The sequence below is a fragment of the Oryzias latipes genome, chromosome 17, assembly GCF_053564925.1.
Source record: "Oryzias latipes strain Hd-rR chromosome 17, Olatipes_Hd-rR_3.1".
NCBI lineage: Eukaryota > Metazoa > Chordata > Actinopteri > Beloniformes > Adrianichthyidae > Oryzias > Oryzias latipes.
The window spans coordinates 20,247,461-20,270,298 of NC_136253.1; the positions used below are offsets into that span (position 1 = coordinate 20,247,461).

Here is a 22,838-nt window from a genome sequence, read left to right on the forward strand (position 1 = left end):
TTTTATCTCCTCAGTGCGTCACAATAAAGGCCAGTGAGATGGCTTTCCTCGTCAGAGAGCACTTGCAGAAGGTCAAGGATTGTGAGAAGTGTGGAGGAGGAAGAATAATAAGACACTCGCAGTTGTCTTAGGTTTTTCCTGCAGTGGGACTCTGCTCCTCGCAGCCCATCTGTGCTGATAGGAAACTGAGAGCACCCATGTGCAGGCAACACTGACGTCAATGGAGCCGGAGAAACCAGTCCAGCAGGAACCAGTATCCCTGCAGCTCTTCTTCCTTATTTCAACATGCATTTCCTCTAAACTTCTACCTGATTTTACAGAAATTCAGCTCTGGTTCTCATTTATCCTATTGTCGCTTATTTCCGCATCCTTCCTTTATTTTACAACTCTGTTTATGAGAATTTGTGGTATATAAAAGCAGTTTTATGCATGCAAAACTCAAAAACTTAAGTTTCAATGCATGTGTGAGAGGATTAAAAAAAAAACACAATGCTTTAAACTAAAAGTTTATACATTTTACTCTTAATTTTTAAAATATAATTTTATTTGCATTAAAAAACATTTTTGTCAAAGCATTCACAAACTCCAAAGGTATAAAATCTTTAGTGAAACTAAATGGGTTTTCTCACAACTCTTTAATTTTATTTATTGTAAAAAAAATACGCTCAAAAGTTTTACAAAGATGTCCATATTAAACTTCTGTGTACGTCCAGTCAGAAAGGAATAAACCAAAGCGTGAGAATGTTCAGTTTGATAATTATCTTCTTTTGGCCAGCTATCATTCTCCACCAGCAGCCAAGGTTCACGTATTCACAAGTAACTTGCACAACTGCTTCAGTGTCAGCAAATCACAAAAACAAAGTGCTTCTAGCAATTCACACTTTTTTTAAATAAAGCTTTTGAGTTTATATTTAAACAAAAATAAAAACTCAGAATTATTACTTTTAGGAATTGATTTAATGTGTCTTTTATTTTGACCAGAATGTAATTGCTTTATTCTTTTTTTATTCACTTCTATTTATTCTTTAGCTTTTTTGTTCTTTCTTGTAATTATTTGCTTTTAATAGATTCATGACTTTTGTAGGTGTGCATATTAGTGTGCATTACATTGTGGCATTACTGGATTGTTCATTATTTAAATAGTAAATGAAGTGTGCTGCAGGCAAGTCACATCCATCAAGTTTTATTTAAAACATCATTTTCATACTTACCTACATTGAGAATGAACCCACCTGAAAGACAGACTTTGGTGGAACAGGGCTGGTTTGATGCAGGAGATCTTCTGCAACACAGAAACAGAACAGCAGGTTTGTCATCCAGGAACTGTCGTAAAAAGGTGAAACAAAGATGGCTGCAAAGCTTTGACGGCACCAAGTTCACACAAAAAGAGGGTAAAAAAAGAGTTTCCTCTGATTTTTAGAAACTACTGGAAACAATTTGATACTTGCAAAGATTTAAAACCTTGTTTTCAGACATTCAAAGTATTTGACCAGGTTTTAGGTTGTTTTATCTTCTCTTTGGTTTACATCTTTCTAACCTTTTCTTAAAATCACCACAGACAAGATTTTTTGTCTCATTAAGAGCAAAAATGCAGAAATAAGGAAAATATCCTTAAAATGACTCAAAATCCTTTTGTTCCATCCTCTTGACAATAGAAAAAGTTGATTTCAGACTAATTGCTTGATTTAGGAAAAATTCATAAGAAATCTAAATGCATATTATCAAACAGATTTACCTTATAATAACACGAAGAAGCCATATTAAATCTCACAGACAGTTTTCAACATTTTTATTTTATTTTATTTAGATTTATGTTTTAAGAATAAGATTTTTGTACTGAGATTGTATTTTCATTTTGTTCACACTTTGTTGTAAACTGAATCATTTCCACTAATTACAACAGTTTTTTGCCACTGCAATCAAAATGAACTACAATTACTATTTAAAAAATACAAACCATTTTCTTAAAGCTAGCAAAAGATGCTTAATATTGAGTGGTATGACATTCAATTTGAACTAATTCTATCAAGAGTTAGCTTTTTCAGCCTATTATTTTCTTTCTGAATGCTTTTTTCTAGATTTTGACATCTTACTATAAGATTTCTTGTTAAGTAAAAATTACTTGCAGCATAGACAGATAATCTGTGATTTTCTTCTTAAGATTACTGGCCTTTTCCTAGTTTTAGTCTACCTCTTTTTGCAGGGAACAAAATGAAACTTTAGAGCAATACAGTTGTGCAGAAATACCCCAAAGTTTACTGGCACTTCAGAAACATTATCCAGTTACAGAATAACCCTTGTGGCGCGTGAGCTCCTCATGTTTGTCTAATAATGTCTTTATGCAAACTGATGATTAGAGGCTTTTCACAAAAAAGGAAGCACACTTATACACTAACCGCTCTTTGATGGGGGGGGCAGTGCTCATTCAAAGAATTCCAAATAATCCAACCCTATCATAACACCAACTAAAACACCCAAATTACGGTAAAGAAATGTAATAGGCATTGCAAAGGAAAATCCTCATTCTGCCCACACATGTTAAGAATTCCTTTTTAAAACGTCGATATTTCAAGCTAGTAAGCATGGTTCCATTACTGCACAGTTTCCAGATACACCGGTATTGATTCTGTGGAACCAAAACTCAACAGCCTATGAAAGGATTAGCAAAAATAAATAAATAAAAGTGCACATGCGTGCCCTCATAACTTGTAGAGACACTTTTATAAGTCCAAACATGTCTTCAGACATTCAAAAAGGGCGGCCTTTCTATTTGCATGCCTGATCACTTAAGGCGGTTTTCTCCTCATCTGTCCCGACCTCTTTAATAGGTTGAAACCTGTTGTTCTTAAAGATGGAGCCAACCGTGCCAAGAAAACAGCCAGCAAGTTTGGCAGGATCATTACATTTAGAGACTGAACACAGGGCAGGTACTACACCAAAGCACTTGTCAGATTAGCAATATTTTGATGCGTATATCAATAATAACTTTTTTTCCCCCAGTCTTTTATCTGCAAAAATCTGAAAGGATGTCAAACGCTGGTTTAGTTCGAATAGTTTTTGCAGAAAATGTTTGCGCATAAAAAACTTAAACCTTTTACAATTAACCTTTGCACAGTATCTCTATAACAACACTTTTCGAACAGTTAAACTAAATTACCTGTGCTCCAGGTGCATTGAACAATCATTACATGTAATGGAATCAATGTGTCATGTGTGCGTACCGCATGCATAAGTGAAAATATGTCTATTTATGATTAGAAGAAGATATAATGTCATCTTCTTTTATTTTCCAATCAACTGATGACTTAATATCTTAAATAGGTTTGATATATCTGTATATGTTTTTACTTTTTCTTTTGTTTTTATTGCTTGAAAAAAATCAATAAAACCAAAGCCTATTTAGTTCAAATGAGCAAACATTTTTTCGGACACCATTGTCCTGTTTCTGACAAGCCCTATCTTAATTTTCGACACCGGTTTTAACAGAAAGTCCATATCTTTTTGTGTGAAAACGTGCAACAATTTAGTGGTAGAGTCATATTGCCACCAGGAGGGGGCCTCAGAGGAAAACAGCATTGGGAATTATGGATTGTGTTGTGCAAAAATTCCTACCATCAGCTAGAAATTACCTGACATTTCCTTGAAATATTATTCATTAATGAGTTTTTAAATAAATAGAAAATAGTTTTATGTTTGAAGACAGTTTTGCTTCGGTGACTGCATCACTAGAAACACAATTAATGGACCTTTTGCATGAGTTCAAAGTTATTTACATGCTTGGTGTTAAACAGAAACATATGCAAATATCCTTCGTGGGGCATTTCTGGGAAAAGAGAAAGAGCGCTGGTGTGCAACAAATAATTTCTTTTTGAGCCAAATGTGTTTTTCAACAACAGTCCTTGTTTTTACTCAGCACAGAGAGCTCTAACAATTCCCTGAAATGGTTACAGCTTTTGCTGATCCTTTTCCGTGCGGGTGCACGAACACGAGAGTGCACTGACTTCAAGCACAGCAGCCGCCCACATCTGGTATCTACGAAAAAGAGGTCAAGACCTTTTTCTACGAAGTCAAAAACCTTTTCACTGTGGACGCATGGACATTTTGATTTAGGTGCTGGAAATAAAAAACAATAAAAGCATGTTTGCACATTTGAATGCCTCCACAGCTGAATGCTAGAGATTTATTTATGACTCATTAGCGCCTCCCAATGACACATTTTGGTATTTTGGTTTCTCATAAATTGTAGCAATTTGGAAGGAATCCGCAAACCAAATTTTGCCAGAAAAAACCATGAAAGAAAGTTGTGACCTGCTATAGCAGGGGTCTGCAACCTGAGGCTCCAGAGCCACGTGTGGCTCGCTTAACCCTTCATTGTCGCTCTTTGGCTTTGAAGAAAAATGTTTGTTTTTAACCACTGAGGACGTTACAATAAATCAAGAGGCATTGAAAGCGTTAGCATTCCTCCAGAGTCACCTTATTTTGAAGGGAACTTGTATGTGCTGCCGTAAAACTCATATAATAGGAATATAGCACTGTTATAATTTATTGATTGTACATTTAAAAATCTACATTTTATAAATGAACGGTTAGATGGCCACAAAAATATTTTTCTAAACTGAAAAGTGGGACTTTGCAGCTGTTGTTGGGTTTTGTTCTGTAAGAAACTGAACCAAATGGCTCATTTGAGGCTAAAGATTGCAGACCCCTATGCTAGAGGATTCAAAAACAGAAGTTAGTGCACCTTTCAGAACGGAATAAAAAAAGCTCATTCTAGAGAAAATAAAATAGATGAAATGGCTTTTTGAAACTTACGATGGAGTTTTAGGGCCACCAAAAAAAAAAAAGGTGTGTGACGCCTGAGGAGGCCCACTTTTTGGCATTTTCAATGTTCTTATGCTAATATTACTGACAATTTTCTTTTTTGTTGTTTTCTGTGAAACTAGACATTTCATCTGGAGGAGAGCCGGCTACACTAACAATAATCTGTTTCTTCATCACCAAAAGGTTCAGAATTTCTTTTTTTGACATCTTCAAGCTAGGCTCCGATAAACAGACAATTTATCGTCGTAGACAATTTAAAGTCGTAAATTTATGACTTTTTTCTCGTAAAGTAACAGTTATGAATTTTATCTTGTAAATTTACGACTTTAAAGTCGTACTTAAGAATAAAAAAATTCTTTGTAAACTGGCCCTAAAACTCTGTTGTAAATGTCATTTTTGCAGGTGTTTCAACTTTCTGAATAAATACAGGGCTTGAACACACAGAGGAGGGACAGACCATCATAGTACTGGAACATGGGGCTCTTTCGTTCGGAACAATTTCCCAGAAATGTGAAGATGTCAGTGGATAAAGGTTCTTTTACCATCAAAGCTGCTCAGAAAGTGAAGGAAACTCTGACAGGAAGAGGTCTGATGGTTCTAAATCACAGCTGAAGCAAAAGAGATTTATTCATGTCTGACAGGAAAACAGATTCAAGCACAGATTTATTGTGGTTGTAGTAAGCATGTTTCAGTTTTAACTGGGATGATGCAACTTCCTGCTAGAGAGAAGGGCTGACAGGACAAAGCTGCTGCCAGAAAACCATTGTTAAAACTTCAGAAAAAAGACAAAGGGGCCTGGAACATGAAACACTGTGGCCGGACTACAGACGATAGGAAGTTACGGTCCAATTAATCAGATTTTGAAATCTTTGGTTCATCAAGCAGAGTCTGCATGCTGTCAAAAAGGTTAAAGGATGGCTCCACAGTCAAGTGTCAAACATGGAGGAGGGGATATGATGGTATGGGGCTGTTTTGCTGGATCATAGGTTGATGTTCTGTACAGAGTAAGAGACATTCTGAACACAGCTAGATCATTCTGCATTCTCACTGCTATGAGAAGAATTGGTTTAACCTAAAATTAGATAAAGGCCAGAAATATGAATTCAAGGCAAGCCATGCCAGGACAACCTGAAGACAAAACAACGAGATGGTAACCTTGAAAAGATGGATTAGCCACCTCAGTTTCAAGACATGAACTTCATTGAGTTGGTTTGGGATGAACTGGACTGTAGAGTGAAAGGAAAGAAAGAAAACTCCAAATACCAAACACGAATGGGAGCTTCTACAGGACACTTGAATTAACTTTCTAAAGAATATTTCAAACTATTCAAGAACAAATTCTGGGACTGTGTTCAGCTCTTAGAACTATGCAGTCAGTAAATGGATTCAAGGACTTCTTGAAACTCAATATGTTATCACTATCCTTTAATTTCAGAGTTTAACAAGACATCAAAATGTTCTAAACCCTTTAAATGGCGGTGTATAGAAGAAATATTTAAGCTGTTGCAAAAAAAAACTGTGAATTTTACTGGAAGACTTGAGTAAGTAGAAAAAAACACATGAAAAGTTCAAAAGAAAAAAAGCTGACTTACTTATTTGATGTACACTGTACATTTGTCAAGGTAGTGAAATTGTTTCTAACAGTCCGAAGGCTTGCCAGAACCTGAAATCAAGACATAATAAAATACATTAGTTAGAGCAAAGGTACAAGCAACATCTAAAGTGAACGGAAATATTACAAATGTGTTAATGTCACTCCTAGAAGAGAATTATGATAACACAAATGGTAATGATTTTCCTGTTTTTAGAAGGAAACATTTGTGTTGCTTTGAACACCAAAAAGCAGAAATCTTTTCTGGTTTAATTTATAATTCAGACAGTAAGATTTCAGACACATTGTTAATCCTAGAAATCTATTTTAGTACACTATGTTTGAGAATGCTGACAGATACTCATAACATGTAAAAGAGTGGCTAAGTTGTCTTTTTTTAATAAAAGTAAAAGAAACCTGAGCACTTGTGTTATAATTACCTTTAGTTAAGGACACACTGGAAAAAAAGAAAGGCCATAACCTACCAGTAATTTAAAATGTTGAATTTTTTTGTTAACTTTTAACAACATTCATACACAATCATCAATTTAAATGATCTATAATATCATACATTTTATCACTATATTTCTTTTAGCATTATTACAATTTTTCTTGTGAAGTGGCAGAAAAGTGGTGCTTTTAATGTAATGCTGATTCATGGCCACTAGAGGGCAGAAAGAGACATTACATCTGAAGCTTCTTCAGTAAACTGTTTTTGGTTTGGAGGTGCACTGAGCGGTAATCAGTTCTCACCTGGGCAAACGGGGTCACGATCAAATCTTCTCCGTGTCTGACAATGAGAGAATACAACAGCATTGAAACACAAACAAACATCCGCTGCATCAGGGAAAGTGCAAACTTCTGAAAACTCACAACTCTCCGACAATTGAGGAGTTTCGAGACAAGGACTTAGGTGAAAGTTCATAGTCGCTGTCAGAACGATATAAGAAGGACTCTCTTCTCTGGCCGTGAGCCGCCAGGCTGGGGTGCAGAACCAGACCCGAACCTGGAGACGCCTGTGGGTCTGAAGGACTGCAGCACAGGGAAGGGCCATTCTCAACTTCCAAGCTAAGAAAAGGAAGAAAACAAAAGTAGAAATAGTGAGACGGGAAAGAAGACAGAGAAATGGCAGTTTTTCAAAGATCTGTATTCTCGCCACACGTCTTTGCTGATCCCTTTGATGCCTGTGTCAGCGGGAGCTAAAACACACAAGAGCACTCTGTTGAAGAAACAAATCATAAGACAAACCATGTCTCTGTTATTTATCCACCCTACTTTATTCCACTTAACACTGCTCTGGTCAGCGTACACCACAACAATCAAAGCTTGAAGTGCTTTAAAGCTTGTGGATTTGCTCTGCTTTTCTTCCTGAACACTATCAGTTCAAAGCAACAAAAGCCAAACTACAAAAACCCAGTTGAAAAATACGCATCACGAGAAAAAACTTCAAGTAACAAGAAGTACAAAAAAAAAACAGCATAGCGAAGATTTGTAAAGGTCAAATCTATGCAATGAATGCTAGTTCTGAATGCTTTTATTTGAAGTTACACACTATATACCAAACCCCCCACTATCCATGTCCTCCATTTATAGTTGGTATATACGAACAGAAAAAACTGGCTACATATATTGCGTGCTCGGGCCCTTTCAGAATGTGGAACTTTAGGCACTTTTGTTCTCAACTTGAGAATGTCTGTCTATTCGAGGGCTACAGTTGTGGGATTAACTGGAGAGCAAAACATGTTGAAGCCCTTTCTTTCATTTCACGGCATCAGTGTCTTTGTGCCTGGAAAATCAAATAAAAATAAGCTAATTTAAAAGAAGAAAAAGTAGTTAAAAATTGTATTACTTCTGGTTGGTCCTGGACTTTTATCAGCAAAAAAAAACAAAAAAAACAGCTACACAAAACAAAAACAGACATTGAAAGCAATCTTGATTCAATTATATAGAAGTGAACAACAGCTTCGGGCAAAAGCAATTAAACGTGGGGTTCTTTTTCGGTGTGTATGCGACGTAAAAACATTCAGCATTTCCTGTAAAAGGACTGGAAACGCCAGTGAGGCCCCGACAGATGTACCCGCCTGATATAATCCACTTGTCAGTATGGTTTGGTGCAGAAGAGAGCTAGCTTTTCTGTAATCCGAAGGGCAAAAGTTGAAAGGTGAAAAGTCAGGGAATTAAAACCCGAGAAGAGCAACATAGAAAATCTCTCAAATCTCGATCAAAGTCTTAATGAGTTCAAATAAAATGACGGAACGGCCTGTGGGAGTAAACGAGCCTATGTGCGAAACGTCATTTTTGCATCATCTTAAACCCCCAACATGTTAAATTGCTGCCATGTGTGGGATTATCTGCTCCAGTCACTAATTCCCACACCTCAGCCAGATCAAATGAGATTAATAAGCAATGTGGCTATTAAAAATATGCCAAGCGACTGGCGCAATCTAAGTCCTTATGGACTTCATTCCAATCTCTGCTTTCCATCAAATAAAAACAGCCTTTTCCAGGATCAACCTGAACAAGTACAGTGTTGTTAAGCAACCAAACAAAAGAAAATGACAGAATTGCTTTGAAAACACGCAGAAATAATCATTTATGGAAGTCAAAGGAAGTCACCTGTGAGCACCGAGGCGAACGCGGCTGACAGCGTCATCACTGAAGTCAAAGTGCCCAGCTCGTAACCTGGGGGACCTCCTCAACATAGTTTCAGCCTACCACTTCTGCTGTTCAGATGAAGCAACTGAGCCACACTACGGCTGCTCACTAACACAACCCCATCCCGTCCCGGAGCAGTCCTCGCGCTGGAATAACGCATGCTTGGCAGGAAGCTTCAGCCAGATCTGGGCTGGAACACTGCGAGCCCAACGTCACTGTTCATCTGACCGCTGTCCTTTTTCTCCTCTGTGTGGAAACGTTGCAGATTAGTTGTTCTCCAGTAACTCACCCGCTCATCTCTTGACATCACATGGTGTCCGACTAAACCATATTGGGGTCTTATTGCAGTACTCGAGTGAATTCATTATTCAAAGTTCTTAAAAATAAAAGTATTTTGAAGGGAAAAAAAATAGGGGTGCGCATGTCCCACCTCAACTTCTGCTGTCTGTTAAAACAAACAAATGTTTATTGAGTCTCTGCTACGCAATAAAATTATGTGCTTTTCAGTGACAAAGGAAAGATTTTTCCAGTTCAAGCTTAAAGACAAGACAATGTTTCATTAGAACAGTCACCCCCCAAAAAACTGTCCTGTTCAAAACAACAGAGGTGAAAAGTGTCCAAACAGGATGAAAGCCAGTCTGCCTGGATGACATCTGCAAGACGGAGGAGAAGCAGAGAATCTTATCATCGAACTGGAAAAAAAAAAAAAAAGAAGAGTCAAATAAACCAAACTTCCAGACGTAGCATAAATATGTACAGAAGTTTGAGGCCAAATGTAGAATCCATCAATTTTCATATAAACCAAGAACCTCTCGAGAGGTTTGAGAATTTATAAACCTCAGAAGGATTTTTTTTAATCTTTTGTACATGTGCAAAACAGAGGAAATATTAAAACTTAAGCTGACTTGTTTGAAAAATACATTTCAAGTTGACCCTTTTAAGCTCTTCCTTTCAAAAGGTTGCAAATCCCCTGTAGAAGCTCCACCGAGACGATGTTTTTAACCTTTCTAGATAAGACAACTTGTTCCTGAAGATATATTCCAGTGAGGAGATGTGTCCAATCAAAATCTGAACAATAACAGAAACATTGCAGCACTGCATCCAGTGGAAACATTTATTTTTTTCCCTTCTAAACTTTAGAGCAGGCTTTACAGAATGACAATAGAAACAAGGCCTGGGGAAGACTGAAGGAGCGTATGATTTTCTGCCTCACCTTAAACCCATTTAAGGCAGTGCCAGATAACTGAGAAAAGTGGACCGTGTTTACATGACGATATCATCAAGATCATGCAGCTGTTTCATCTGCTCTCACTAAAACAAGAAGGACGAAAAAGAAGGACGAAGATGCGTTTCAAAAAAGAGTATTTGTTGACTGAAAAGTATTTGTTATTCCTGACTCTCATCAGGTTCAAAAATTCAAATATAGCTAAATGTTGTCATTTTGGATTGCAGCCTGTAGCTACTTTTGTCAAGGTTTCAACAAAATATCAATTTTTCAAAATAAAACGAAACCCTGCTATTATCTTTGATTGGCAGGAGAGGATTTTCTTCAACAATGCCAAAAAAAAAAATCCTTTCAATTTTCCACCTCTCTAAATCACTTTGATGAACTACAACTTCACCCTTGAGCAGAGACACATTTAACAGCTTGAAATAAACTCCCACTAAACATGGTCTTGCATGAAATGCTGTCTGTGGGAGAAGGCAGCAAATACAGCAGACCTTTAAAAAACAAGCCCTAAAAAGATACACCAGCTGAGCAGAGTTTCCTGGCATGACAAATTCTTTTAGCTCGGAGAGAACGCAGCAGAATATATCAGGGCCACATTTTAAATTCAGGCTTTGATAAAGACATCAAAGAGCTTCTTTCACCACCTGCTGGTGCGGGATCAGAAGGAGTCTGAGGCCGAGTGCTCTCAAAGTGATGTTGTTTAAGTCACAAGAAGGCCAAGAGAGAATCCGCTGGCTCTTCCTCTACATGTGAGGGGATGAAGGGTCTCAACAGGACCAAAAGGTAAAAGAGGGAGGCCAACACAAGCCTTTACATGAAAGGCTGTAAAAGATTAGCCTAGCAGTTTAGAACAATCTGGAATTTCTTCACATTCCCACCATACTTGTTTGGATCTGACATTTTCTCTGTTATAGTAAACATTCGAAAATTGCATTCCAAACTACTGATGATTAGTGTTTTCTTTTAATAAGTTGGGTATGTTGACTTTGCCTATATGAAAAGCTGTGACTGGACCAAACATGTTGAGACTCAAGGGATAATGTCTAAAATAATCTGTAATCCATCCATCCATTCATCCATTCATCCATCCATCCATCTTCCACTACTTATCCAAACACGGGTTACAGACACTTCCTACCGCCACTCTGGATGAAGCCCGAGGCGCTGAAGGCCTCCCAGCTGAGAGACTTGCTGTCTCCAGCGTGTCCTATAAACTCTAAATGAGCAATAAAATAATGATTTCTCTGATTGTGTATTAATAAGTAGTAAGTAGCTGAATCTTAATCCACTGATCATTTTAAGTGGATCAAGATTCAGCTGACAACAGGTTTGCAGAACATCTGTCCAATAGAGCTTAATGCTTTTCCTTGACGACTAAAGGTGTGCCAAAAGGTTCTGTTCTAGGACCACTATTATTCTTTTCACTTTTTTTAATGTATCAAAGTATGGCGGTCCTCCTGAAGTACAAGTCACTCAGTGCAAAACAAATAGTAAAAAAATCATTACATTTTTCAAATCAAAACAAAATTCTAGACACCAAAATATGAAACAAATGTAAAAAACAAACAAAAGTAACTTCAAAGTAAGACCAAAATAGTGAAATGTCAAAACATTGAACAAACTAAGAAACAAGAAAAGAGTTGATTGAGCAATCACTGAACTTTAGTGGTGGCTGCGGTCAGATGCTTTTGCCACACCAAAAAACTTCCGGTTGAAAGGTGAGCAACGGTTATCATCCAACCAGTGACGTCCCACAATACCTACTTTTCTGGTTTCCTATTTTAATCTATTTTTTAACATTTTATTTTGATTTCTGGAAATAACTTTCGCTTTCCAAAATGAAAAGAAAAAAAAAACTTTGGGAGAACTTTGGAAGACGTATGCTGAACAACTACGAATGACTGATAGAGTAATACTTTTTTTTTTTTTTTTAACTTGTCCTGTCCAACAGCTGGGCAGACAGATGAGAGCTGAGGGCCTCTTGTGTTGGACATATTTTACTTTAACAAGAGGGGTTATTAATCTTCAGACAAACCAAAGGTATGTCTGGATAAACCCCTTTTGTAATTGAGGCCAAACTTTATTAATTTCAACCATGTTTGAAAATCTTTGGTGTTGGACCGGACGGAAAAGGAAAGAGGGGAAGAAGAGAGAGGGACGTTAGAGAGAGGGGGGGGTAGGAGGGTGATAATAGGAGGAGAGGGGGGATAAGACCATGAAGCAGCATAAAGCAACAAGTTTACTGGTTGTTAATCATTACGGTAAGTTTCAAATGTCGTACAAAAAGGGCGGGGCCTGTCCACACACACACTCGAATGTTATAAACACACCTGTTAGCTGCAAAAATGTCCACATGTCGACATGTACACAAAACAGATAGTGTTCACACGCATACTTATGCCTTAAAACCAACTAGTGTGAAATATTTCAGTCATTCAATCATACAAACTGTTAGTGCAAAGGTGAGCTAACACCTGTGCTCAGGTGAGTGTTTATGTTCTTCTAAAATGGATGGTGGAATGTGAAAAGAAGGAGGGAGAGTGCCCAGCCATCCCCACCCCAAGACCCCCGCCGCAGCAGCAGCGGCAGCCGGAATCCCCCCAACGCCACACGGGAACCGGCAGGGAACAACCACCCCCGGGCAACCAAGACCGCCACCGCCACTGATAGAGTAATACTTAAATTCAAAACATTTTGCTCACAATCTGCAAAAATGATTTGCCAATAGAACAAATTAGTTTTTATTACAAGCTGTTTTGACTGGTCAATAGTTTCTATGTAACTAGTTAAAAGTAGTACAGAAATGTGTCTATACAGCTCCGTAAATCCGTTCGTATTCTTCCGTTTGTTCCCTTTCGGGGTCACAGGGCTGCTGGAGCCTATCCTGTGGGCGAAGGCAGAGGGGCACCCTGGACAGGTCGCCAGTCTGTCGCAGGGTAGAGTGTCACACAGCACTCTCACATCTATGTACAATTATTGAAAAAACAATCCGAAAGGATATTAATCTTACTTTCTAGAATAATTGATTTGATTTAAATGAAAGCTTTGTAAACAAATTTAAAGAAGCACAAAAATGTGTTGAGTTTCTGAAGAGTGACATTCTCAGAAGAGGAAAAAGGTTTTCCATTTAATTCCAGATAAATTGGACTCTTGTTGTTTGACTTGTGTTTGTGTGTTACAGTGATGAAAGCCTTATTTTTTTAAATTACCCAAATTTTAAAAGTATGAATCATATTAGCTTTAAAAATGTGATCATGAAAAATACACATTTAATTTTTTTTACGTGAAACATTCTGTATGAGAAACAAGAGCTGCAGATGAAGTACTCTAGTGCATCATTTTTTGTCATCCAGTACTAAAAATAAAACCTTTTTTTTAACAACCTGCTTTCTTTGTTCTTGAGAAAGCACAGAAATGTGCTTGTTACCTTCACTGCATCACAAAGAACAAAAAACCTTTGTGAGATGAAACAATAAAAGACAATTTAAACCTTATTTGCAATTTTAACATCAGAGGGTGAAACTCCAGTTTTTGACACACATTACTCTGCAAGTCGGGCTTCCATCCAATTATTTTTTGGAACTCACACAAGAGAGCGCTGGGACTGAAAAACATTTGAGAATACTAATTCTGAAGTGTTTAGCTGTGAAAAGCTGGTCATGAACTAAAACTCTGCGGCATCAATGGCCTTACTGTGCAGAATTATTGAGAAACTTCTGATTTAATTTTAGGTGAGTTCCAGTTTGTGTTGTCAGTGCTGGGCTATAATATTTACGATCAAAACAATTGCTTTTAAGTTTAAAACAAAACAAAACAGTCATTCCCGTCTGTCTATGAGTGATGTTTTCAAAAATAAAAGCATTTATGACCAACAGTAATAAAGTCAAACAGAGGAGGATCATGTTGGGTCACTAGCAGTGGTTATATGGACAAAAGTAATCACAAAGAACGCCTGATCAGAAAAAAAATGCATCATGTAAGCAAGCCGTTCGGAATACTCTGCCCCGATAAGACTCCTTCTGATCGAGATTGGACCGATCGGACCGCTGCCCGTCTGGCCGCTCTGCGTGAGCGAGCTGCCGGACTCAGTCGGAACTGTGTCTGCAAGCAGAGGAGCGGCTTTGGGACAGCGTGTGAGCTGTCTTTTGAATCCGGAAACGCAGTTTCAGGCAGAACTGAGAAGCCGTGTAAACACTAATGTGAATTTGTGTTACCAGTTGTGTCCAGACAAAATAAAGGCTGATGTTATTCCTTCATATTTACGAGCAGCAAAGATGCACATTGCAGCATTGATTGACAGAGTTTTTACGTTCCATGGCTAAATGTTGTTGGCACATATTAGGCTAAAGCTTTAAAACATCTACAGAGGTTATTGCAGGCAACCATTGGCAAACAGCTGCATGAAAACCTCACTAGGTCTACTGTCATTCACTAAATTGAATGGTAGAAAGCACACTCCCAGTAGACTGTAGAGTTAGTTAAACATTAAGAACAAATTACACAAATGAGGAAGTATGTGGTGAATGCCGGGAAAAATGTTACCTGGAGGGAGGGTTATAGACCTTAGGCTATCTCTTTTGCTGCATTCACACTGGCTGTGTGTAGGGCATTCAAGAACACACTATATTCGGTTTCATGAACACACATTTCGCTGGTGGTGTTCAGTGCAGGCATGCAGGGAGAGGGATTCTTCTTCTTCTGTCTTTTTTTCTGTTTACTAGCGCTTGTCCACCACCTACAGACATGAAACTTGATGTGAATCGTCAAAGCGGTGCAAATTCAGCAAATCTTGCTCCAGGCTTGTTCCTATAAATGTTCGTCTTGCTGTCATATTAATGCACAAAATGCACTTATTAATTCTGACTTGGTGATCATGTTCAGAACGGTTGGTACTTCCATGTTTTCAAAATGATCGACGCTACATTCACGTCACTACCAAATCCGATACCCGATTGGTCACAGTTGCCGCAATTAGGCACCAAAAAGTTTAACTTGTTGAACTTTCAGCTCGGGATCAATGAACGCCCAAATTGTATGTAGAACCCATGACCAGACGCGTGATCACGACGAGGAAGCCCGAAATTCTGGTCTACGCGCGTTAGCATAGACTGATCAAAATAAGTGGCCGCTTGAACACGAGTCGACACAGCCGGTGTGAACGGAGCATCAGGAATGCCAGGTCTTCCACTGCTCACGTGTCAAGTGTTTAAAAATCCTTTCTTTTTGTGTAAAATAAAAACCTGGGAATTAGGCACAGGGAATTTAGGTTAGCAGAGGATGGAGACGCCAGGATAGTTTTGAGAAGACCCTGTAAAAGACCTCACCATATCACTTTCTAAGGACTGACACCGCCACAGAAAAGTCGTACGTGTTCTTTGGGCTCTGAATGTGGATTTTTTCTGTCTTTATGACCAAATTTAAGAGACAGTTGTGAGTTTAAACTGTTCGGTCAAGCACATTTTCTATTCCAGCATTAATGATCAGGTCAAAAAAATTCCCACAGCTGTGGCTGGATGAGCCTGATGTGACTCTTATAATCAAAACACTTTTGCTATAAAGTAAAATGTTGGCCTTTTGTCTGACCTCATGAACGCATGACAGAATTACTAAAGAGAACACAACAATCATAGAAATTCTTTTAAGAAAATGTGACAGCTTTGATAGCTATAAACAATTGAAAAACCTGTGTAAGTAAGTAAAATACCACTGAATGCCTTGTAGGTTTGAAGATGAAGTGTCCAAATGTGTTGGTCTATTATTTGTAATTTGAGACCCAGACTGCAGAAACAACATGATACAATTATGTGTAATTGTGTAAATCATTGCATGCATCCAAGACTGTCACTGTTAAAAAATATCACATAGAAAAAAGTATAGAAGTTACTAATAAAATAAATCAATGTATATCAGCTAAAAGGTTAAATGTGCATGAGGACGAGCACCAAGCAGTCCCAGCGCTCTTGTTTCTAGGGGAATGTGTTTCAGAGCCTTACCTGTCCGGGTCGGCCTGCGTGATGTCGATGCGGGGCAGAGAAGCGATGGGCAGGCTCGTGGGTCTGGTTCGGGTCACGGGGTCTTCCTCGGGTGTCAGCGGCCTGCCCCTGTCCCGGTCCTTCTCTGCCTGTCGCCATGACAACGGAGGCAACTGCAGGTTGCCAGAAAACCGACGGTGGACTTTGCACACTTCCACCCCAAGGGTGTTGCTTGCAGAAAATTGACCTACAGACAGATCTGTGTTCTCCTGAAAGACAAAATTAAATCTTTAGTTAAAATTTAAAACTGAAAAAACAGCATCATAGTTTTAATAGAAAACCTTACTTTGTCTTACAGCATAACCAAAAAACTCAATATCATAAATTGCTGAAATATAAAACATCAATATAAAAGAAAGCCTAGCAATAATAAAATAATAAAACTAAATCTTTGTGTGAAATAAAATGAAAGAATCTCATGATTAGCAATAAAAAAAGTTCAAAATCATCTGTTAACCAAAATTCTCTGTACCAAACGTCAGCGACTGCCTTTCCCGGTTTTTATTTCACACAAAAAGACTTGATTTTCAAGCACTTGACACTTGAGATCCCAATTGACATATTTATGAGGTCGTGCTGGAGATAAATTGTGTGTTTAATGCATCTGCTTTGGCAGGAGGGTTTAAGGAAGGAGCCCCGAGAGCAGAGCCGACACGATGGGGTTGTAAACAAGCCAGGACGCCTGGGGGAAACAGAAATAGGCTGCAACAGCCGGTTCCCTTCCACTTTATGTTGCCAACAACAGAGTTTTAATTGACACCCCCATAAAGGAACCTTGATGGTAAGGAAGAGAAATGTGGAGGGAGACATTTGTAGAACGAGTTTTTAGAAAGGGAAGAAAACGCCGGCCCTCTGAATGTGTGGGTGAGGTGTGAGAGCATGAATGGAGATGAGTAAAACAGTCAGAAACAATGTGAAACTGGAGTCTGGAATCAAGGCTGACAAACTTCTCCACTTAAAAACGATGCTGGTTGCTTTTGTGAGAATCAGGGTTAAAGTTAGGCCAAACACATTTCATATCTTTCGTACACTTAAGCATATTTAGTTACATTTGAGCAACTCTAGATACTTGACCAACATTAATTTAGCAACTTGACTATATTTCACATTTATGACCCATACATGAAATACTGTTTTATTTATGTCAGATTATGTCGATGACTACAGGTCAATTATATCTAACAGATATCCTGTTTTAAATAAATGTACAAGTCGAAAAAAAATTATCTGTAATGTGAATGTTTTAGTTGGTCGCCTCACAGTTAGAAGGCTCTGGTTTGAATCCCACTGGGATTTTTCTGTGTGGAGTTTGCATGTTCTCCTAGTGGAGGGATGGACAAACTCTGGCCCGGGGGTCATATGCGGCCCGGTGAACTATTTAATCTGGCCTACCAAACTGGAAAAAAGTATATTGATAATCCTTAATAATGTTTTATTTTCTTTGCTTCATAGATTAAGATAGAAGGCGTGAATATGTGGTTGTGTTGTGAGCAGCTGGGATAGGCTCCAGCAATACCGTGACCCCAAAAGGGATTAAGTGGGTTTAAGTAAATTGTTGGGGCCTGCAATTCCTTTCTTCTCAAGTACCATAAAGTAAATATTTATAAGATATTAAATAGCATAAAAAAGGCGGCCCAAGTCTGAGTCGCCCTGTGCCGGCCCCCGACCTGGATAAAATACAGGGCTGTGTCAGGAAGGGCATCCGGCATAAAGCTCTCTGCCAAACCACCTGTGCAAATCAGTGAAAGCTGATTCACTGTGGCGACCCCTAAAGGGATATGAGCAACAAGAGGAAGAACATGGGAAGAAACTGAAAGTGCCTTGCATGAGATAAAGTATAAAACACAAAACCAAATCTTCAAATCTTTTTTTAACTCAGAGGCAAAAGCTTCTAAGTCTTGAGATGATCTCAGCCAACACTGTAGAGAACCTGGACGCTAATCGATGGAGGAATTCTCGAGAGATGTTGTTATCGGATCCAGCAAAAAACAAAAAAATAAATCAACAAGAACCGACAGGAAGAAATAGTGTAGGTTAAAAAAAATCATAATGTTTTGTGACATGTGTTGTTATTAAAGAGATTAAACTTGGATTTTGATAGCCCAGCATTACTCATTTTCTTCCCATGTTTCTTCTCTTTTGGTATTAAAAATGAACAGTTTTTAAAGATAAATGAATGAGTAATTATTTTAAGTTTATATATCTGTGTATAGATTTACCGATATATATTTCTGTTGTTCGTCTTCTCTAGTTTTATCTTTGATTTGATTGCTTGAAATAAACCATTTCCAAATCCAAATCCAACAGTAAGCAAAAAATATAAACCAGGAGCCTGAATGAGTCTGAACCCACGGCAAAGCAGGCTAAGTGATGAATTGAGTGAGAGGCAGAGAGCTTGAGTCAACCTGTGAAAGTGAATCAGTGCATTGGCAGAGCAGTCCCCTGTGATACATAACAGAGACAGAACTGCAAACAAGAGTGAATAGACCAAAAGAACAGAGGTTCCTGACAGGAAAAAGAAAAAAGAAGGAGGAAAAGATACACAGAACAGTTTGTTGTTCTTTCTGAATGTTGCAGGAGACAGCTTTGCTGACTCTTCTGCTTCTCTAAGAGTTGAGGTTTGTCAGATTGATTGGTTTAGTCTTTCTTAGATACACCATAGGAGATAAAGTGCTACTGTTTGGAAGACTGATAAGAGTCTTTTTCAGCAAGGTTTATTTTTTTTTTGCCTTGAGCTTGATATAAGACTGTAAAACCTCAACACTTGTATGTACTTAGTCTGAATAAATCCAAACAAAAGGTCTACACTGTAATTTAAAATGAATGGGGATTTCTTTCAGACATTAAACTTGCATTATTGTTGCTTAGAAACAGTACTTTTAAACGTAGTAGAATAAAGGACTTCAGCTAAACGGGCCGAAAACAAAGTGGAGCGAAAAAAGAAAATACTGCAAATTAAACTTCAGTCTTCCACATGTTTGTTGCTAAACTTGACCAACATTAAAGGGAAATTTGGAGGGTAAAATAATGGGTCTCGAAGGGGGGAAGTGCACTGCAGCCGATGTGGAGTCGATGTATCTCGATGAGGATGAAAGGATTTTCTCAGCTCTGGAACCAAAACAAGTCTACTGCTCTCTGTGGCACTTCTGAAAAGCCTTGTTAAAGGAGGGGGGACAGCGGCTTTAAAATACAATGGAGTTCTTACATTTCAGGAACAGAAAAGAGTCTGCATCACATTCATTTAAGTGCAATTGAGTCTGAATAAGGTTTAACATGAACTTCCACAGATGCTGTGTGGTAAAATAAATTAATAATGCATCTTTTATCCCTCAAACTTAGGCAACACGATTACAATTTGTAGAAGACGACGTCAAATATTCATTTATTTAAAATTTTCTTTTTTAACTACCGGTATTCAAATAATAATTCTATGTTTTAATGTCAAAACAAAGTATATTATATAAGTACATGAGTAGTTATGATAAACATAACAAATTATATAGTTAAAAATTAAACTGTATTAAGTACATATTTATAGCCTTATTTGTGTGAACACCACCAGGAGCAATGTTATCCATGAAAACGAGTGGGTTCCCACATTCATACGTGTGAACATGAGGAACAGCCCCTTCCAGGAAGAGTCTATGCTGCCAGCACTGCCCCCAGGCTAACACACAAACCCACCTTCTTCACAGAGCTAGCGGTAATCGGCAAAAATACTGTCATTTTCTATCCACAATATGCACATGCATCTTTGCAAAAGTTCCGCTCTAAGGTTGACATCATGAAATGGGCGGCATCCAGAAGGAGCAAAAGGAGGTGCATTAGGCATGGAATTGCCTTACTTTTGGGTAGGAAAATGAGCTGTAAAAATAACTCATATTTCATTAAAAAATTGTTCTTTAGTGTGCCATAGGTAATATATTATAATTTATATGGATACAGTTTAGTCTGAAAAGCTTAAGAACAGCATAATATAGGCCCGTTAAAGCTAGACTTGGTTGTTATGGGCAAAGAAAATTGAATTGAAAATAGAATCCATTTAAGCTCGACTGACAATCTAGTTTGATTAAACACATTAAACAAGTACAGGTTACATAATTGGTTACATTGGAACCAATCTGCTCTATTATTATAGCAGTGTTTTTCAACCAGTGTGCCGCGGCACACTAGTGTGCCGTGGGGGATGGTAAAGTGTGCCGTGGGAAATTGCCCTCATTAATCATTAACTGATCTAAAAACATTTCCCATCTCCAGGAAATCAGCTCTTTGTTCATCCAAACTGGCCCTGATAAAACACTGAGTAGTTAGGAATATAAAAGATCTTAAAATTACTTTTTTCTTTGTGTTTATTTAATTCTATTAAAGACATTTTGATAAGAATGATGTTACCGCGATTTACCTGCAGCTATGACAGTTTGCGGAAAGGTCCCGCCCCTTTAACTGTCTCCACCAATCATTCTTGAAGTCTTAATCACATGTCATCAGTCTGACCAATCAGAAGTGGTTAAAGTCTTCACTTCCTTGTTCTTAATTCTGCTGATAAAGTCACTCAGTTCCAACAAAAATACCAGCTAAAGCTCTTCTTTAGCGGTGTAGCTTTCCACAGAGTCCGTTGTCAGACCGTGGAACAAGTGAACAATACAATGAAGCTCAGAGACGCGAGTCTTTCTGCAAGTTTTCGGCAGTTTTCACACTACATCTCCCATGATGCATTGGCTTAAAGGGCCAGTGTCACAATGAGTTGTCCTTGAGAAACGCCTTGAAACCAGCTTTTCCGGCCACAATTATCACAAAAATGCACGTGAGGTTGCGGGCCGGCGGGCGGGCGGGGGGGGGGGGGGGGGGGGGGGGTCGGGGGCTGTCGATCAATACAGACCATGAATTTCTGTTTTTTTTTTTTTGGATGCTGGTGTGCCGCGGGATTTTTGTCGAGGTTAAAGTGTGCCGTGGCTCAAAAAACACTGTATTATAGGATTAACAGGTTTTTAAGCTTTAAACAAACCTGGTTCTATTGGCTGTTAGAGAAGCTTTAAAAGTATCGAATTACATAAGTGCCAAAAATTGAAAGGGCGTAAAGACAACTAAGCGGGCGTATTTAGAAACTGAGTGAGTGAACCTTAAAACTGTGATGGCGCAATTCTAACCAAGCGACCCCGTATTTTACAACTGAACGGCTGAAATCCTAACTGAGCAGGGATCCTGCTCGGTCAATTCTCTTTTGCGCCCTCACCTGGATTTACGCTCAGTGTTAAGGGGGCGTTTTTGTCACTTGGGGGCGGCATTCAGGGGTGTGTTTGTCACTTAGGGGCAGGAACCTTTCTGGTTGATCTGATTGGCTGAAATTTGCATGCCAAGCAGCGGGGCGGGACTTTCATTTTGGGGCTTTAATAGAAATCGAACAGTGGCTGTAACGTGGATTAAAAGCATTAAAATGGTAACAAATGCAGTGAATTTCACATGAGAAAAACATACAGCACAGAAAACCCCGCTGCACTTTCTTACCTTAGTTTTGGGTCGTTGGTTAATGTTTTAATCCACGTTACATCCGCGTTTTTTTTCTATGATTGCCTCTAACAGGGGGGGACAAACAAGTTTGACACAAAGAGCCGACATCTCTAACTGTGATAGTCAAAGAGCCACACCACACACTGACCTGCCAGACAAACACACAATTACAGCCATATTATTTCTCATAACCCCCTCCTCTCCTCTCCTTACAACAGCACCGGATTAAACGGCGCCGTTTCAGTTTTGAGCGTTTTTTCTGTATTTAACGTTAACACACATACCGGTGAAACGTGCATGCTGGTGTGTGTTTAAAAAGGGCAGCGAGGGCAAAACTGAGTTGGTTGTGATTTATTTTTTCAGTCATCAATCAGCATTTAAAAACCATCAAAGTCCTCATCTTCTGCATCTGGAACAGCTGGGCTACATTTCTATCAAACACACCGGCTTCCCTTTCCTCATCATCAGAGTCTGTCTCTTTGCTATGCGGCTCCAAAGAACAGTGAAAGCAGACACCTCAGGCCAAGTTTAAGTCCTGCAGTCCCAAAGTAACTTGCCGGCGCTGTGTCCCGGTAAGGGGGGAGGAGGATGGCTCTTTTCACGGTCATCTGCTGGAAGTAGCAGCGCTCAGCCTCGAGTCGATCTTCCAACACAGGCCTTTCCTTTTTCGCGGAAACTCAGCTGCTGCTGCGTCTTCTTGTCTTGTTGGAGTTGGTTTTCCAGCGTTCTCACTTGTGAACCATGGATTCATTATTTTAAATTCTCTGGGAGCTGAGGTTCGATAAGTTAGAAAGATCTTCACAGATTCAGATTTCCTGCTTCAATAACTCTTCTGATCAATGTTCAAATGTGTCAGTAAGTATCTCAATCCTTTTGTATTAACACAGAGAGTGAACCACAAATGCATTTCTAAAGAAAAAAGATCGTTTTTTGCCTTTTAATCAGAATTGTTCGCTTCAAGCTGTGAATGCAGACATGCAGCAGCCGGCTGCCAAGAGAC

The 22,838-nt window shown here is 38.7% G+C and overlaps 1 protein-coding gene across 2 annotated transcripts in view; it reads right to left on the reverse strand.

The window, feature by feature from the left end:
* LOC101173893 (3',5'-cyclic-AMP phosphodiesterase 4B) overlaps positions 1-22,838 on the reverse strand; it is a 73,012-nt gene that overhangs the window by 24,391 nt on the left and 25,783 nt on the right. Inside the window, exons 4-8 of one of the 2 annotated variants that reach the window (XM_023965353.2) lie at positions 16,292-16,539; positions 7,286-7,480; positions 7,166-7,202; positions 6,414-6,484; positions 1,233-1,282 (exon numbers count right to left, since the gene is read on the reverse strand). In XM_023965353.2, coding sequence (XP_023821121.1) covers positions 1,233-1,282; positions 6,414-6,484; positions 7,166-7,202; positions 7,286-7,480; positions 16,292-16,539 — 601 coding nt within the window. Of the gene's footprint in view, positions 1-1,232; positions 1,283-6,413; positions 6,485-7,165; positions 7,203-7,285; positions 7,481-9,028; positions 9,320-16,291; positions 16,540-22,838 lie in introns of those variants that run through there. The other variant, XM_023965355.2, reaches the window with a different exon arrangement.